General features: G+C 37.3%; 1 protein-coding gene across 1 annotated transcript; it reads right to left on the bottom strand.

Moving 5' to 3' along the window:
- Positions 1-2,208: 2,208 nt before the first annotated feature.
- On the bottom strand, positions 2,209-19,055 carry LOC139118505 (uncharacterized). The gene is made up of 6 exons (XM_070681819.1): positions 18,829-19,055; positions 17,170-17,423; positions 16,075-16,428; positions 15,643-15,759; positions 15,093-15,194; positions 2,209-9,151 (listed from the first exon to the last, which is right to left on the bottom strand). The coding sequence occupies exons 2-6, from the start codon at positions 17,299-17,301 to the stop codon at positions 8,822-8,824; spliced, it is 1,035 nt and encodes a 344-aa protein (XP_070537920.1). The 5' UTR covers positions 17,302-17,423; positions 18,829-19,055; the 3' UTR covers positions 2,209-8,821.
- Positions 19,056-19,225: the final 170 nt, after the last annotated feature.

The following is a 19,225-nucleotide window of genomic DNA, read 5'->3' as shown; positions in this document are numbered from 1 at the left end:
GTCGTATGCGGAGTTTTTGCCGGAGAATTTTCGAAGAAAGAGGAAACTTTTTGAAGAAATTTTAGAGTGGCTTGTTGTTCACCAGATAAAGTAAGATCATGGGAAAATGTATTTTTGGAGACTTGTCTGGTTTTCTATGATTGATTTTTTGAGGATAAAAAAAATTCAATAGCTACTAAAACTGAGAAATCAGACAACAGCAAATGACAAATTCTTTTTTACGTTTGTACTGACAGTATGCTTTTTATTTTCTCTGTACACAAAGTTTGATAATCATTTCAAAAGATCAATTTCATCAGAATATCAGGGGTCATGAATGCTTGTAACCTTTACATTTTGTTAACAATGATGGATATTTTACCTCAATAAAGAATGCCATTTTGGTCAACGAGCCCTTGAATGTTGTTCACTGAATCAATCCCATGGTCAATTATATTGTCACAGAAATCATAGCTATCTCTGTGTAGTCAGCGATTGACCAGTCATTAGATAGAAATTTGACTGTCTCCTTTGTTTCATACTATATAATCAGAAAGCTCTGCGACCTGAATTGCATCACATTCATACGTTGATTGTCTGTAGCGGAAATGATTGTGCCGTCTGGCTCTGAAACTTTAAGCCAACGACTTGATGATTAGAACAAGCAATCTATCGGCGAGCAACACATCGCGACCGAATCACTTGCTGTAAAACGAATATGCATCACCGTCCTATGCATGCATCGTGAATCAGCCTTGAGATAAACATAAACTCTGTGACAGGCATGTAGGATGCCAAAGACATTTTGTGCATTTACGTTTACAACAACCTAGACTTCGTCGATCGTAAGAAAGGTGGTGTTGAAACATATTTCAACTGAACGCAGTGGCTATTTCCAGTAAAATACGTAACATTCGCTCTCTCTCTTTCTCTCTCTCTCTCTCTCTCTCTCTCTCTCTCTCTCTCTCTCTCTCTCTCTCTCTTGTGTCAATATCGGGTGTGGTCGAAATGATCATTGCAGTTTAATCTTGAAATTGGTCAAACGTCATAACTAGACACTTAATTAATTATTGTCATGGTCTGGAGCAAGTTATCAGCTTGTATAAAAGTCGGAAGTTTTTGCTTCCGAAGGGGCGCACGAGTAAAATACTGAACGTGTAACTAAAACTCACCGTTGAAAATTTTCAGACATTCAAATTAAGCCGGTTGTACTGTCAACAATAAATAAGACAGAGCATTACTGCCGACCTCAAAGACTCCGCGTATTTTTTCACCTTACCAATGCAGCAATGGCGAGAGTATGAGTCTAAAAATATTACATCACGGTATTTTCGGCTTGAACATGCCATCGACCCGATGAACACGTTAAATTCGGACACCTGAACCCTGACGCTACCCTGACGCAAACCTGTAAGGTGGTGAAATCTCCGATATATATCGGATATTTACTTGCGATTTGACAAAATCTAGTATCGTCTAGTATCGAAGCTAGAGTCAGTCCTTGGAAGTCGGGTTTGGCCAGAACTGTAAGATGGTGAAATCTCCGATATATATCGGATATTTACTTGCGATTTGACAAAATCTAGTATCGTCTAGTATCGAAGCTAGAGTCATTTCTCAGAAGTCGGGTTTGACCAGAACTGTAAGGTAGTAAAATCTTAGATATGTATCGGATATTTACTTGCGATTTGACAGAATCTAGTATTGTCTAGTATCGAAGCTAGAGTCAGTCCTTGGAAGTCGGGTTTGACCAGAACTGTAAGGTGATGAAATCTCTGATATCTATTTACTTGCGATTTTGATAAAATCTAGTATCATCTAGTATCGAAGCTGCACTGTAAATCCACGTGTTTAACTTCTAAACATATAACTAAACACTTATCTGTTACACTTAGTCAACACGTAAAGGTGTTCAAGATATAGTAAACACTTGAAATGTTTAATTAATAAACACACATATTTAGAATTTAAACACTGGCGTTTTTATTTATACACGTGTCAACGTGCTTAACAACTAAACAGACTTATATGTTTATTGGGTTGTTACACTTTTTGAACACATATAAGTGTTTATGAACTAAACATGTTTATTCAAAAAAAATATAAACATGTTTATCAAAAGTGTTTATCACACTAACAATTACCTTCATAAAAACAAACATGCAGATAGCCTTATTAAGGCTATAATCCACACCAACATTTAAATGTCAACAATAACATTGCAACTTATTTTGTCGTTCTAGATTTTATGGATGTTGTATTAGACAGATAACAAGTAACTAATTTCTTTAAGGTTGTGACTCAGGTTCGTGGACACATATGGACTTTTCTCTCAAGTGTACACTTCTCCAAAATCTCTTAAAAATACAAATTTGCCTATTTCAGCACAATTTCAAAGAATATCCAACTACTGTCATGCCTGCATGGGCATCTGTATATCAAAGCTCTATGCCTCATGGTTTTGAAGTAAATCAGATTGTTAGACCAAAAATGCAAAAGTTGCCTTAAAAATACAATGTTTGCATATTTCATTAAAGCTGTTACAAATCTAAGTGTGTTCAACCTCTAGGGACATATACACTGAATATTAAAGCTGTCTTAGTGGCGGTTATAAAGATTTTTTTTAACCAAAATGGCATTTTTGATCTACTTCGCATTTTTTAATACAAACATCAAAATGAACAAGTCATCGCTGATGACACAGTCCCCACTTGTTAATGGGTACTTTGATTACAGGTCCTTAGAGAGGATAGAGTCCTTTTCATTAGGTCTGTGATAAAAATACTTTGATACAGATGGCACTCAATGGCCAAGAATGAGTTCCATGGTGATGAAAACATAAAACCAATGTAGGCCACTATCCTAAAGGTCATTAAATGAGTCAATTGGGAATTAGTTGACAGGATGTTGCAAAACATTTTTTCATACTATCCTAACACTAATAGATTATCACTGGTACCATATTTCATAAAGTTTGATGCAGTATTTACAACACTATGAGATCAACATCTGTATCAAGTTTCATCAAATTTGACATTGTATTTGTGGATATATCACTCTAATTAGGAAAGTTCATTACATATGTGATTACAAATTAGTTAAAATGACACTCATAAGTGTCTTTTTCACTGTTAAAGCGATGTGAGCTTAACATCTGTACAAAGTTTCATGAAATTTGATGCAGTATTTCTTGACATATCAGCCTAATTACGAAACTTCAATAATTGACATGATACTGCTACATGACATGAAACAAATTGACAAGCATATGTATGAAATAGGTCAATGTCCTTGTACCAACTTTGAATGATACTGGTGGAAAATGTCCGACTTGGCTCAGTACATGAGAAAATCTTAAAAAATAGCCGTCACACAGCGATATTTGATCTTACTGTTTAAAAAATCAACACATATATGTATGACATGTCAATGTCCATGTACAAATTTTGAATAAGATCAGTTGAGACTTGCCAGAGTTATGGCTCTTGACATGAAAAAAAACATAACAAATTGCCGCCATCTGGCCATATCTGACCATATCGAGAAACAAATGGACGTACATATGTATACTACAAGTCAATGTCCTTGTACCAACTTTGAATAAATTTGCTTGATACATGTCTGAGTTATCGTTCAGGACATAGAAATTGTAAACAAATGCCAACACGGTGGCCATATTGGATCGTATCACAAAACCAATCAATAAGCATATGTATGACATAGGTCAATGTCCTTGTACAAACTTGGAATAAAATCAGTTGAGATATGCCAGAGTTATGACTCTGTACACGAAAAAATTGTAACAAAATGGCCGCACAGCAGTAATATTGGATGGTATCACAAAACAAATTGACGTGCATAGCTATGCTTGTGACTGTGTAATTAACGATGGGAAACACACATGCCTGTGACCGTGGATTCTAGTACGTAAAAATAATGAAAATAAAATACCCATTCAAATAAATGGTTGGTTCTAAAAATAAATCAGTTCTAGCCCATCTTTTTTAATCTAGAAAAAGCGTCGGTATTGCTCTTAGAATAACTTGATTTGTTGAGAAGATTATCATACCCGTAGTGACGTTGGCAGCCAGCTCAGCGGCAGACTGGAACAAGCGTGTAAGTCTCATGAACTTCAAGTCGTCGATCAAAATCACATCTTTCCGTGCTTTTCTCTCACAAATTCAGCAAATTGAAATTTTTCATACATAAACTAAATGTTGGAATCAACTGTAACTTTTTGAACGGGCTTCATTTCTTTGGGAAAAAATATTCCATCGGCAAGGTGCCAGTTGCTGATGCCACATTTCTTTTTGACGCCATCATTAAAGATGACTTTAGACCTTTATACTAATCAAACCAATCACGCTGCTCATAACAAAGGCAACACCATAGGCGCGTCCATCAGCCAATCACACTATTTAACAAGTAAAAGATTGGGCTCAAAAAGCCAAAATGGGTATTTAGAAACTGTTTTTTTTGTGCAGTTCCAAGTGGGGAAAGGGGTCTCGAAACTGCTAATCATACATGTGCCGTCCAGCAGCTGGCAGTGCGATCCCGAAATTAATGGTCTATAAAAATAATCTAATTACATTAAAAGTAGCTGGGAAAAAAATGCAAAACAGCGGGTTATTTACCCGGCACCCGGCTTCTAAGGACAACACTGATTACAATTCAACCTGTGGCAGCTAGTGCCTTGGAAAGCAAAGTCCATTAATTCTAGAGACAATGCATCTACACACATCTCACATTGCTATATCAAATGTGAGCTAAAAATGTCTACATGGCAGAAGTCAAAAGAAAGTGTTTATTTTCACAGGCCACTGGAGATGTGAATTCTACAGCATGACTTTTACGACCACAATCATCAGTCATGAAAAGGGTGTTGCAGTAAGTGTGGCTACCCACAATTCCCCTTGATTTGTTCACTCAGACATTTTTGCTTAAGGCTTTCTCAATTTTATCAGTTTCTTACACTGGTATGCAGATAAGAATGGACAGTGAATTGATCTAAATGTTGCCACACTTGTGTAATTGGTTTGCAAAGTTGTTCCAAAACTTGCCTCAGAAGTTGCACTGACTTGTTATAGTTCAGTGAAAATCAAAGAGCTTTTATGGACCCATAATAAACACACAACAGGGAGTACACTTTGCGATGCACTTCACAGTACATACACAGACTCATATTACATTCCTTATAAGCTGCCTTGAGTTACATTGTATCACAGCCAAGTCAGAGCCTAGTTGTCATTAGACTCTTGTCGCCTTTGCATTTTAGAAGTTCTTTGGCAAAAAAATCATGATTGACAGGAAAAGAGGTGTATATACACCAGAAGTAGTGAGTGAGAAAGTTGTTGAAATGTACGGGATAGAAAGTCAGGAAATCTTTACCCTACACACAGACACTAATCAGTGTCTACTTTATGGCTTTACATCAACAATTACAGCAGAAGCCTACTGTGAAACAACACTATCATCCTCTTTAGTTTGCCGCAACTCATCTAACGTTACCAATCCTGTTTTGAAACAACTTTACAAACCAATTACACAAGTGTGATAACATTTAGATCAATTTCACTGTCCATTCTTATCTGCATACGACAGTAACAGTTTTTAAATTAAAATTTAAGTTCAGGATTATTTGTTAAAACTATGTTCCAAAATTATTGATTATGTTTAAAATTCAAGAGTAAATTGAATGAGAAGTCGAAGTATCAGTCCGGGTTATGTCCATAGAGAGGATAGTTGGGAAGAGCCAATGGCGTACCGTATATGTAATGAGGTTAAGGCAAGAACCAATCACGTACTGTATATTTAATGAAGGTTAAAGGTTAAGTGGGTTCACTTTGAAATGTTATGCTTAGATTGCGATCTGACCTGACAGATCGATCCACCGTACCGATCGAGTGAGAATGTTGGCTACCCGGAAGTGTCGAGTCGATTTGCGACGTTCTACCGTGTTAAAAATTGCAAGGATTTCTTCAGGAATAGTTTTCTGAGTTTCTTTACCCTAGATCATGTTCGACAAAGAGTTATTGGACGTTTTTCGTACTCTTTACGAGCTTCTGGTTAACTTCTCGGCGATTGATTCTGCACGCGTTTTTCTGAGCGAAGAGTCAATCGTGCCGGGAAATGCGTGGTGATCGAAAAAATCGTGTTCCATCGTGCTCCGATCATTGACAAGAACAGTTGACCCATCGTTGCAAAGCTTGAAACATTCTCCATGCTACAGATGGAAAGGTTAAATTAAATTTGACCAAAAATAGGCAATATTTGGCGACAAATAACTCGCTGTAAATTTACAAGGGTCAAATCCTGGTTTCTAAGAGCGGTACCTGGCCAGGAAAACCATCCAAAGAAGTAATTTTCGATGTAATAACCACCAGTGTCAGTCGCCATCTCGAGCGTACTGAACATTGTGCGTAACATCTACATCGAAAAACTACCTAGTGCTAAAATTAAAGGGTGAAATCTGGCCGAAAGTTCCGAACTCATTGCAATCTGCGAGCCAAGGTTGCATGGTTAATTATTCATGACGTTGGCGGCGGCAGGTTCGCTGATTGGTCAATCGTAATATCCTCTCTATGGACATAACCCGGACTGTGTATGGAGGAGCTAAAAATTGCACACTTGTCAAGATAAAGCTATCAGCAACTAAGATGGTTTCATCATACCACCTGTCAGACATGCAAATTTCCTTTGTTAGAAACATTAAAAAAAAAATCAATACCCTTTCTTTTGCCAACACAGATGCAACTTGTTCCCTTAGTTTCCTTGAAAATATTGTGTACGGCTGTCAAAATCTATGTCAACAAAATTACAAAATTGCTATCTTCTCCGCAGAAAAGGGGTTGATCTTTTCATTATTCACAGTGAGAAATCAGAAAATTATGATTATCGGAACTATGTTGCCAGAATTTTGAAATATGGACCGAGTCGTTCTGTGTACAGAAGAAATTTGCTTCAGTTCAGTGAGTGATCTCCGTGTGTACAGATCATGGAGAATTGTGGGTAGTCTCACTTAGGCCAAAATAAAAAATATGTGCTGTTCCGATTACCCGACCTACCCCAATTTTATCCCCCCGACCCTAGACTTTTTAGAGCTTCGTAAACCCGGAAGTAAAAATAATGATATGAAAAAACGTGAAACGCATGAAATTACGGCTAGTTTTCAATTAAGTTCGAACTCACAACATTCAGCATCAGTCGCCTAGCATGAAACTAATATTAGTTCGACTTTGATACTTTTGATCTACTTCAATAAAATGTTGTTGAAACAATACCACGCGTAAATTTCCGTTCGCTGATTTTGCATATGAAAGCCTATCAGCAAGTGACGTTCGTTGCCCTAGCCCGATAAGGTTTCTGTGTCACATCATCTCTGCACGATCGAGAAAAGGAGACAAACTGAAGGTTTTATGCATTATATGAATGTCCATAACATTGAAAATAATTCTGATAGCAAAATTGACACGAAACATTGGACTTTACTGGTACAGAAACGTGCTCAGTGCAGACTGAACAAGCATTGAAGCAAGCTGTGGTGTCAATGGGCACATGGGCCCGGTTTTTGAATTCAGTGAACAGACACTGACTCATTTTTCAGTGCAAATAAACCCTAAAATTAACTGTCGGTGACAACCAACCTTTCTGTTTGTTATTTTCCCCATTCTAAAATGACTGAAAAAAGCAACTGGAGCAAATCTGACATCGGGAAAAACTCAACTCCGCATTCAATTCAAAACAAGGGATCTGACCCTCTAAGTTGTTCGTTTTAGCTCTACTGAGTCTGCGCACAAAACTACAAGACCAGATAGGTCACTACAAAAACACAGCTCACTGGTTTGCAAAGGGCAATGTTGATCCAAACTTACAGTAGTGAGGGATGATATACGCACAGTAAAAACGTGACAAACAGGCACATTATTTTTTTCAGAAGCTACAAAACATTCTTTTATAGCTACAATAGATTTTTTTCTTGGCTTGTGTAGTGCAGACTGCAGTAAAAAATGAAAAAATCCTTTGAAGGTACAATGGGAATGGCTGGCTGTTGTTAATTTTGATGTTTGAATGTACATTAAGCCCTATGAAAGCAAACTTACAGAAAATGTGCAAACAAACATACAGAATATTTAAGCATGAGGGAATATGCTACAATTTTTAGGGATATTAAAACATATGAATAATAATGAGCCGTCCGCCACTCTTGGAAGCCCTATACATTCACAACAGTGACACCCAAATTTGTTGACTTTGAAAAAATCTTATAGAGGATGGTGTTTGGAGCCAGCAGCTTGGATTGTGTAAGCAAGTGATTTATGGCTTGTAGCATGTATATCACAAGTGACATCACTGCAACATTAAAACTTACATAAGATGTCCTCAAATGTTTCAGTTAAATCCCCACAAAATTTTAAATCCCCTGAAAAATTCCAGGACAGGGGGACCAATCCCCCCTGGTATAGTATCCTAGATGAAACACTGCATTGATGACCGTAATTATTGTGTTGTGTCAGTTCTTACAAGTCAGACTTACCTGTGGATAAAGAGTTCACTTTCCTGTCAAAGAATTGTAATTTAGCCATATCAATTTCCGTGGCAGTCTAATAAACCACAAATTTCAATTCTACTGATGAATATTTTATTTTAATAAATTGGTATTCAATTTGAGTGCGTTTCATGAGGAAATTGTTCACTGTTAGTTTGTTAGAACGCGTACAAAATGCACATTGAGAAATAAAAAAATGAAAAACAAAAAATTTCCCTACCTACTTACCCTATTTTTGAAAACCATGTAATCGGAACAGCACAATTTTTTTTTTTTGGCCTTACTGTGGGTGTCACATTATTTCTTTTGGCAATCTGTATACCTTTTCAGAAAGACCTTGAACTTTTGACTTTTTGCTAAAGTGTACATTTCTCCGAAAATGGTACTCTGCATGAAACCTAATCCTTGCGAATATATTCGTGGATAATCCAGATTTAGTACATAGTATAGAGCTAAGAGCACTATGATACCATGCTCCACACTTTCCGCTTTGCAGTCAATGGTACGATTGTCCGCTCTTGCGAAAACGCCTTTAAGCCTCTTCTGATCCTCCAGAAAAATTACTATATTGGGTGATTCCAATTCTTTAGCCTGAAGTGCAATGTCTACGTCTTCATCCGGAACATCCTATGGGAAGACAGAGATGTTAATGCATAAATAACCTTACAAATATATGCAGTAACTTGGATGCAACTTCAGGAAATCAGCGAAACTATTAAATAAACTTTAGTGACATATGTTTGACTTGCAAAGAATTAAACCGTTATGGAGAAAATCTACATAGATTGAACTCTGATACTAATTATCTACATGTATCCCCTAACAGTACTGAAAATACTACATATTCGGGAAAATCTTTTTTGACACAAAACTAAAGAGTACCAAAGATGGATTCAAAATGCTAGCGTTTGAAGTAAAAGCCTAAAAAGGAGTCAATATACAACCAGAGACTGACAGTGACTAGTTCATTTAACAAACTGGATAAAATTTAATTTCATGCCAAGATTCCCTGGCACAAACGCTGTAGGTTCAAAATCATTTCCATATGAAAAGATACCTTACTTGAGGTGTGAACTGACTGTCAATCGGTGATTGCTCTACAAATATCACGGATGATGTCATATTCATAAACATTGTGATCTTTTATTCTACTTGATCGGTAGTTTATTCACGGTCCCTCCACAAACGGTCAAGAAACGCTTTTGTTCAAAGGTGCTAATCACCTACACAGTTGCAACAGTCCGCGTTGCGGTGGACGCAGGAAGCGAATGACGTCATAGGCAAGTTAGCGTCTTGTTTCAGTGGCGTCTTGTGACACGGTCCCGCTCCAGTATCCTACGATTTTCAGTCAATCAAACTACTTTATTTTCATCTTTCTGCACTGTTTCGCATGTATTTGAAGACTAGTGAGAAGATGAGTAAAACGGTTTCTTAAAGATCTAGGCGATCACTATCGAGAAATCTTGGATGATATTTCATGGCTGAGTTCAGCCATGAGGTGATCTTGACCGACGCCATGCATTTCGGAAACACTGTGAATTTTACTCCCCCGTTTGTTTTTTCACCTTTCATCAAAAAAGTAAGTCATGCACCTCCTAACAAGGCAAAGACTTCGAAAAATAGGGAATCGTGTTGTGTTGTTATTTTGAAACCTAATTCGACAAGAAAACTAGTCTTTTTTGCCGCGTTTATATTTTCAACTGAAAACAAAATGGCGTCGCTTGGGATCGACGAGTCGTATCTGCATTACATGGGAAAATCCTAAAATGTCTTCCTTAACTCCCTTTTGATATCGATTTAACATGATAATTCCTCAGTTCCAAACTTTGAGAGTTCGATTTGAAATTTTTAATCGTTTTCAACAAAATTCAATGCACGAAATCAAGTAACTCTTACGATGACCTTGTTTTTGCAAGATGCTCCCGTCGACTGTGCGTCGACCCATTGAGAGTTGGCATTATGGTAATAGTGCAACATTTTTGCCCCCTTTTTTTCTCCTTTATCGATCGTTCAGAGGTGTCAAGTGCGTCCCTACCGATCGTTCAGTCTTCTCAAAAGTAGGCAATCAGGTTCATGACGGAATCTGTTCTTTCTTAAAGACACAAGTTACTGCCGAACCCAATGTTTTGATTTTGTCGACCTTTCGAATTCTCAGACCGCCAAATGTAGAGAATCTAGAAACCCTATAAGTGTCGCGACATTTTGGTGACATGACCTCCCCAAGCCTGGGTGCCAAACTCTCTGCCATACATGCCATGGATTTTCCTGATTGAGGATCAAGTGAGATACAAATCATGTCGTGTATGGGTTTTGTATGTTACCCACGAGAGACCGTGGTCAGCCCATCGATGGGTATTTATATACAAACTGATTGTATCGGTTGCTACACTGGACATTGGAAGACCACGCAAGGCTTGGTTTCGCAGCAGTACGTGTCGACACAGGATTTTTATCTTCCAAAATGAAGTCCCAATCAAAATGGGAGTCGTCAAAATTGACGAAATCGTCTCCGAACTTGTACATAGTTCACGCTGCGTGACTCCACGGCAGGCAGATGTAAACAAACTTTGGCCTTTAGACGCATGCGCAGACAATAATCAGAATGCATTCTGGGAGAATTAAGTTTCTGCTTACGATTATTTTATGTACGTAACTGTTAACACCTCCCGCTGCACGCGTGATAATCCAGGATTATCCCCATCAGTAAAATCAACAGAAAACCCAATCGAAACCCGGACTATAACAAAGAAACTGGTGGCGTTTTTTGACCGTTTTGTGGAGGACCGTGGTTTATTTAATCTCTGGGGAGTCATAAGTCATTCAGTAACGCGGAAATTTTCCGCGTTCAGGGGATTAGCCTAGATACATGGTTTGTGCCGGCCGATACCCTCATGTTTAAAATTTGAAATAATCAACTCACTCTCAGTCTCTTGATGTCCAAATTTGTGTGGGATTCAAACCGTCACATTTTTAAATAGAAGCCTAAAAAGGAGTCAATGTACAACCAGAGACTGACCGTCACCGTGACTTGTTTATTTCACAAACTGGATAATTTAATTTACAATTTGAAATAATTAACTCACTCTCAGTCTCTGGTTGTCCAATGACCCTGTGTTAGATTAAAACTGTCAGCTTTTGACGTAAAAACCTAAAAGGAGTCAATTTAATGTACAACCAGAGACTGACGGTAACTTGTTTACTCAGCAAACTTGATAATTTAAAGTGTGAGTCCTTCCACATTTTGAGACTTTTTCGTTTGACTTGGGGCATATACTCTAGTTCTGGTTGTCAATGAAATTGGTATTAATAAAACAAACATTTACATACACACAATGAAGCTTATTTGAGCAGAGACGGTTGTATTATGTTATTTCAACGAAAACACGGGAAAAGTTGCACTTTTCGATTTCAATCATGGCGACATTTTCCAGAAATTGCCGAGCTCGCCCCGTTTTGGCGTAAGTAGCTGTGATGTCACCAGTAGAACGGGTGGTGGTGACTTCGTGCACTGACTATGGAGATAGTGAAAATTTCATGAGTGAAAGCAGTGCAACTGAGAATGTCATCGTCACAGAAGATATGACAAAGCTGTTCAGAATTTACAGGCTTGCAAATTTTAACAGTCGGAACCTTAACCTAAACGAGAACAAGAGCGGAACTCTTGTTGACCGTCGCCTCAGTGACAAGCCCACCGTGACCACAGTCAAACACACCAGTGCACTACCGTACACACAACCGCAAGCTACCAAAATATAAACATGTCTGGAGTTGCCATCCCACCTTATTATTACTTCTGAACACAAATTGCCTCATTCAAAATCTGTATATAAAAATTTGAATTACGCCATGACGCTTGTAGATAATGAAGTTGAAAATTGTCCACCGTTCATAACACACATCTTTCCTATCAACAGCTGGAAGTGGAACAGGTCGATGGTCATGTTAGCATAAACACCAAAGGTAGTATTCTCGCCGCAAAATCTTCAGTTTGGCGTTATAAAACCTCACATGAACATTGGCACTTTTAAAAATATGTGACCGTAAAGACAATTGTCTAGCCAAATTCTCGGGAAGAGATAAATTAAAATTGACATGATGTAAATATCGGGCACACTGGCACCCGAGGCCGGGCGGCTCAGCTGGCCATTTCTGTGATGGAGTGATCAGCTAGAGCTACGCTTCCGCAGGTTTTTTTCTTGATTAAGTGTCAGCGATATAAAGCACAACGTTCATTGTTTCATGACTGCGAGATTCTCAAAGAAGCTAAAAATATTTTAGGGGAGACTTAGTCAAGCAGAAGGGAACAGATGACGACAACGCGACTGCTTCGTCAACAGTATAAACTTCTTCGCTACACGTTGTGTCACTTTTACTGGCAGCGCTGTGCTGTATTATACACAACCTATCGTTCAGTCTCGCAAAGAGTCAGTCAATAAATACATAAACTTTTTAGGAATATAAAATTAGATATCTCCTAACGTTACTAATTATAGAGTCACACATGCATGAGATCTAGTACTTGTATTCATTTATTTATTTACAATCACTTTCGTAAAGCAGCTGAATCCGCGATCAGTCTTGGGGGATGTAAACACGGCCACACTTCTCCGCGGCCCCCGCATCCTTGACATGTTTTGGGCAACCTGTCGCAGTCTTGCTGCTGTTCTCGCTCTTGTCCACAGTTGATGATGGTACAACGCGAACGCTTTCTGGTGACAATGGTCGTACTGGTACGGTATTGCGATTACATTATCGATGTAGTAACTCCAGGAATTAAAGTCTATCTTACAGTACATCTGGCTTCCCAACAGTCTTTATTCGACGCGAAGTCACGGCATTCGAAAATGTGCACCGCAGAAAACACTTGTCTGAATGCCTCTTTTCCGACCCTTTCTTGTAATTTTGGCAAATGCAGCTAATACGGCATCCTACAAAGCAATAAACTGACAATTGCTGCGGTTACTTGAGCCACCAAAGGCATAACTTCTCACCATGTTGAAGCCACAGCGGTAAGCATTCGCTATGGACGAGGTGAACACACTCACTCGTACGTTCTATTAGTTACGTCATTTCCGGTGGCAATGAGAAACACATTTTCAACCAAAAATGGAAAAATTGACCCAAAAATTCAAAATTACAGATTTCATCATAATTTCAATAAATATTATTTAGTTCATCTATAGAAACCTATATACCAAATTTCAAAGCTATCAGATGAGTAGTTTTGGAAATACACATTTTTTGACCAAAAATGGCAAAAATTGCCCCAAAAATACAAAATAACAGATTTCATCAGAAATTCAATATATATTACTTAGCTCATCTGTAGAAACCTGTATACCAAATTTCAAAGCTATCAGACCAGTACTTTTTGAGAAACACATTTTTTGACCAAAAATGGCAAAAATTGCCCCAAAATTACAAAATTGCAGATTTCATCATAATTTCAATAAATATCATTAAGGTGATCTGTAGGAACCTGTATACCAAATTGCAAAGCTATCAGATGAGTAGTTTGGAAATACACATTTTTGACCAAAAGTGGCAAAAATTGCCCAAAAATACAAAATTGCAGATTTCATCAGAAATTCATATATATTACTTAGTTCATCTGTAGGAACGCGTTTACCAAGTTTCAAAGCTATCAGATGAGTAGTTTTGAAAATACACATTTTTTGACCAAAAATTGCAAAAATTGCCCAAAATATACAAAATTACAGATTTCATCAGAAATTCAATATATATTACTTAGTTCATCTATAGAAACCTGTATCCAAATTTCAAAACTATCGGACCAGCACTTTTAAAGGAATACATTTTTTGACCAAAAATTGCCTTCAAAATGCAAATTTGCATATTTCTGCACAATTAGAACAAATCTGAAATAGATCATCCCTAGGGACATATGTACCAAATATCAAAGCTATCTGACTGATAGTTTTGAAATAGATTTTTAAAGATTTTTTTACCAAAAATGACAAAATTGAATTAAAAATACAAATATGCAAATTTCACCACGATTTGAACAAATCTGACTGAAGTCACCCCAAGTAAACTGCATATCAAATTTCAAAGCAATCGGACAAGCGGTTTCAGGGAAGAAGATTTTTTTACCAAAAACACCAAAAAATGCCCCAAAAATACTAATATGCAAATTTCACCACGATTTGAACAAACTTAAGTGAGGTCACCCAAAGTGAGCTGCATATAAAATTTCAAAGCAATTGGACTTGCGGTTTCAGAAGAGAAGGCAATTGTTGACGGACGACGACGACGACGGAAAATCAACCTATTTGATAAGCTCCGCGTCGCTGACAGCGGAGCTAAAAACAGAGTTGTTACTTTCACTCCCTACTGTACGATATGCATTTCTCTCACAGCTAATATATTGACATGCCTCTAGCAGTGACATTTTTCTAGGCTAGCACAGGGTGTGTAGCTCCATCATAAGGTTGGTAGCTATGTGCATATCCCTGTAACAACCCTATGAGTGTTACAGGGGTGTGGGAGTTCTGTGTACTGGTCAAATTTTGGCCAACATATTACAATAAAATTTTAAAATACTCACATTCATTACTGTTACCATGCTTTGGGATTTCTGCCCCTTTCCTCTATTATAACTGGTCGACTCTTCCACGAAGTGGATGATTGGTAACATTCTCAGCTCTCCCTGCAAAGACAAAAATACACTTGTAGCCCACAATCTTTCCTGAAATGCTTGAGTTTTGATTGACACTATATCTGCAAATGTGAAAAATGACAAGATAATATTATAATTGTTCAGTCTACATTCAGAATGTTTAATATGCTTACAGACACCAACACTACAAAGTTTGAGCGCATAGAATACAGCTGACAAAACCAAATTAATATATAAAATGCACATAAAAGTGTACAGAGTGAATACACCTACAGGTTACTGTATTGTACACTCTATGTGGATGTATGAAAGAATGTTCCATGAAATCACTCAACATTGAGATGGATTGAGCTGTAATTACAAAATTGTTCACCAACTGGCGAATCCAAATTATTTTATCTCATAAACAGAAATAATTTGGTTCATGACTGTGTCCCTTTAAATAGCTTTAAACATCATGAAAATTAACTCTTGTTACCTCTTTCTTTGCATTGGTCTTCATCATTGATTCAACAACATCCATCATTGGCCCTACTGCATCCTTTATTTGAATTACACGCTGTTGTCCAAGCATAAGTATTAATTCATAGAGAACCTGAAAGTATAATAAGTCAGAAATGACCTCAACAAAAATGTATCTTCAGGTAATTTAATATGGAAGGGACCATGTCAAATGACGGTGTTAGATAAAATCCTAATTCTTTAAGTTTGGGGTGGGAAGGTTTTAACACAAAAAGGTTTTCATCCGACAAAAACGACAGTTTAGTTTGACTTGGTTGAGAATTATTAAAATGATGTAATAATTATATATTTTCGCTACATACATATACACAGACTTATGCTAAAATCTCACATTGGTATACCAAATGAGAGCCTAGAAAACAAGTAAACCAAAGAAAAATGTACTCACATAATTTCCATCAGTAAAACATGGGTATTGGTCAATTATGGGAGCCACCACCCCATGCCCAAGGGATGTTATCCATTCCCGGCGATGTTTGTATGTTTCTCTCAGCAACATGTGAATGTGTTCCTTGTTAGGCTTTCCTTTGACCCATTCCTTTTTTAGTTCTTCAGTGTGATGTTTGATGTCTTCAGATGAAAGACTGGATTCACGGACATCTTTCGGCAAAGAATGAATAAATACCGGTGTGTTCAAACAGCAGGGCTTTTCCTTTTGATCACCGTGACCTTGTTGACTCTTTCTTTTTTGATCCCACCTCAGATGGCGAATCCTTGCGCTGAGATTTTTTGTAAAAAGAGACTGAAAGCAAAAACATTTTAAACTGATCAGTTTTTGTTTTCTTCTGTTAATTCTTGAACAGGTATGTGACGCCAAACATCAGTTTTTATAAAGTAATATGGCATTTTTGTGATATTTTTGTCATGGTGTTTGACTATAGATTTTGACAGTTTGTATAGATTTTCATGGAGCATATATATTACATTTGTGTGGTATTGTGTCGTAGTGTTTGGCTCTTTACGGCTCCGCTGCCTGTAACTTTAGGCTTTTAATGATTTGGTAGATATCTTAATCTTTAATAGAAGTCATTTTGGACAACCACAAGTGATGTGATTTTGCTAAAAATCCAATAAAAAGTTTCTGTAGGGCATGCTCAATAGTTTCTCAGTGGGAGAAAAGCTCCAAAAACTGGATGTAATGTTTGGAGCAAACCATTGCTGTTACAGGTATCTGGTATGTTGAGCAGTTTTGAACAATAGGTATGTAAATACAGTCATTTGCCTTAATGTTAGAGGGTCGACAGGATTTAAGATATACCTGTAATAACAGTGGCTTGCTCCAAAAATTGAGTTTTTGTTTTCTCAGCTTCTCTCCCACTGACACTAAAGCCCTACCAAAAGTTTTTTTCTTGGATTTTCAGTAAATGTGTGACTCATGGTTGACCAAAATTATTTCGATTTAGTAATAATCATTCCTAAGAAGATATTTATGTATAGATCACACTTGCACACCCTCTCCCTTTAAAAGTTACAAAGTACTTACCCATGGATGTTCACCGATATGTGCTATACAAGGAAAGCATTGGTACAACTTTTTCCCGATAGACTTGTATTCACCGCTGTCAGATAAAGTAGGAAAGGTGCCCAGGTAGTAATGAGCCGCCTCATCCACCATCCTCCGCCACACACTTTGAGCATTTCCATTTCTTAACTGTGTCGATATGTACTCGGAGAATTTTGGTAGAGGAATAGATTCAACTGTACATGGCCTTTTGGGAACAGCGTGACACTGTGAAGCTGTAAAAAAATTTTGGATTAAAGTCTTTGAGATTGTGTGTCACTTTCAAGACATAATAAATCAAACTATAGTAGAGTTGAAAATAGCATTATGGTCATTAGTGTTCGAAATTAACTTTTTTTGTCTAGTGGTATATACCGACCACCGGATTAACATTTTGGTGGTCACTAGTAGTAAAATACCAGTGGTCAAACAAAATTTAACACAATTGTATAAGACACTTCTTCATGTCAACAATATTTTGCAGTACCCTGTATAATAACAATTTGTAATAAATTTACGTGGTATAGCTGTGACATCTTGTAAACACACTAGTCGCTTTTAGCTTCATTATGTACAAAAGGAATTTGTTACAAGCAGACATTGTCAAATTTCTAGATAGTTGCATGCTACTACATTTGTAGCTTTCAGATTTAGGCATTTCCTTGATATTTTCAAAACCAAGAAGCTGTAGCTTAATGAAGCAATGACAATTGCTAATTTTGAACCCTGATGGTCCTAAAGGTCAAACACAATGAAAGTGAATCTGTAACCATTGGAATATCATTTTTTCACATTCCTGGCCGCTTGGAGTGTCAGATAGACAGTGTGAGATCAAATCAATCGCACACGTACTCCAGTGAGCACAAAACACAGCGCTGACTGGATAATAATTAAATGTTCTTTTCCAGACGTGCATGAAAAAATAATTCAATGGTGCAACGTGTTTTAAATGGACAGAAACTAACATGTCACATGACAGTCGTGCAGATCGAATATGGTTTAGGACAAATTTTATACCTTTTGTGGTCATGTGAGAAAAAGAATCTCACACACAAAGGACCTTGGATGGTATTTCTGCGTCACAGGGTGAAATGTGTCATAGGGTCAAATGACAAGATATCCCAGGTCCTTGGGGGGTGTGTTAATCTATTAAAGCCACACTATCGCTGATTTTTGGCCATTTTGTCAGCATTTTTGTTCCTTGTTTCAAATACAGTTTCTTGTTAAAGTACTCCCAAAGTACGGTGAAATGCCAAGTATTTATCTTCTCAACACAGTCATTATGTGTACAATCAGCAATTTGTTGAAAATTGAATTCTAGCCCGGACTTGAATTCACTTGTCAACAATAACATTGGTAATTCTTATACACAAACTATGTTGAGATTCTGAAGAGTTTGCATTTCATCGTACTTCTGGTAGAAGAACAGAGAGCTTGAGCTATTACACGAAACAAAAATACTGAAAAGGTAAAAAATTGACAATACTTATAGGCTTACATGCATGTACATACATACTGATACTGTAATGGCACAATTGCAACTCGATCTTGAAATCCTGTTTTTTATCCAACAGCATTCAAAATCATGAAATAAACCTCAGCAAAATTTCCAATGGGAAAAATATCCAGGGATCAACTTACCAGAGTTTAGGACTGGTCTAGAAGGTTCTGTATGTGTCGGTGCTTCCTCATTCTCAGTCACGTTGCTTACATGTACCGGTACATCTACACAGCCAAATTCTTCAGGTTGCCACCTTTCTTCATTGGTTAGGAGGATGAGGGTATTTGATGAGCAGGAGTCAAGTATATCATCGTCCTCAACTTCAGTGCCATCTTCATTGAGTACAACTTTTGTGCATGGTTTTGTGATTTTTCACTTCCTGAAATGCATATATTTGGACAAAAGCATATTTATCTAAGTGTAAAAATAAACTATCATGTTTACTAATCTAACTTGCATCTACCCACCACTTCCAATATACTGCATCCCAAATTTATTTTCTTCATTATCACATTCCACTTTATAATAAATTTCCTA

This window comes from Ptychodera flava, chromosome 19 (assembly GCF_041260155.1).
Source record: "Ptychodera flava strain L36383 chromosome 19, AS_Pfla_20210202, whole genome shotgun sequence".
Classification (NCBI taxonomy): Eukaryota; Metazoa; Hemichordata; class Enteropneusta; family Ptychoderidae; genus Ptychodera; species Ptychodera flava.
The sequence above is the reverse complement of the archived record's forward strand: the minus strand, read 5'-3'. Positions and strand labels throughout refer to the sequence as shown.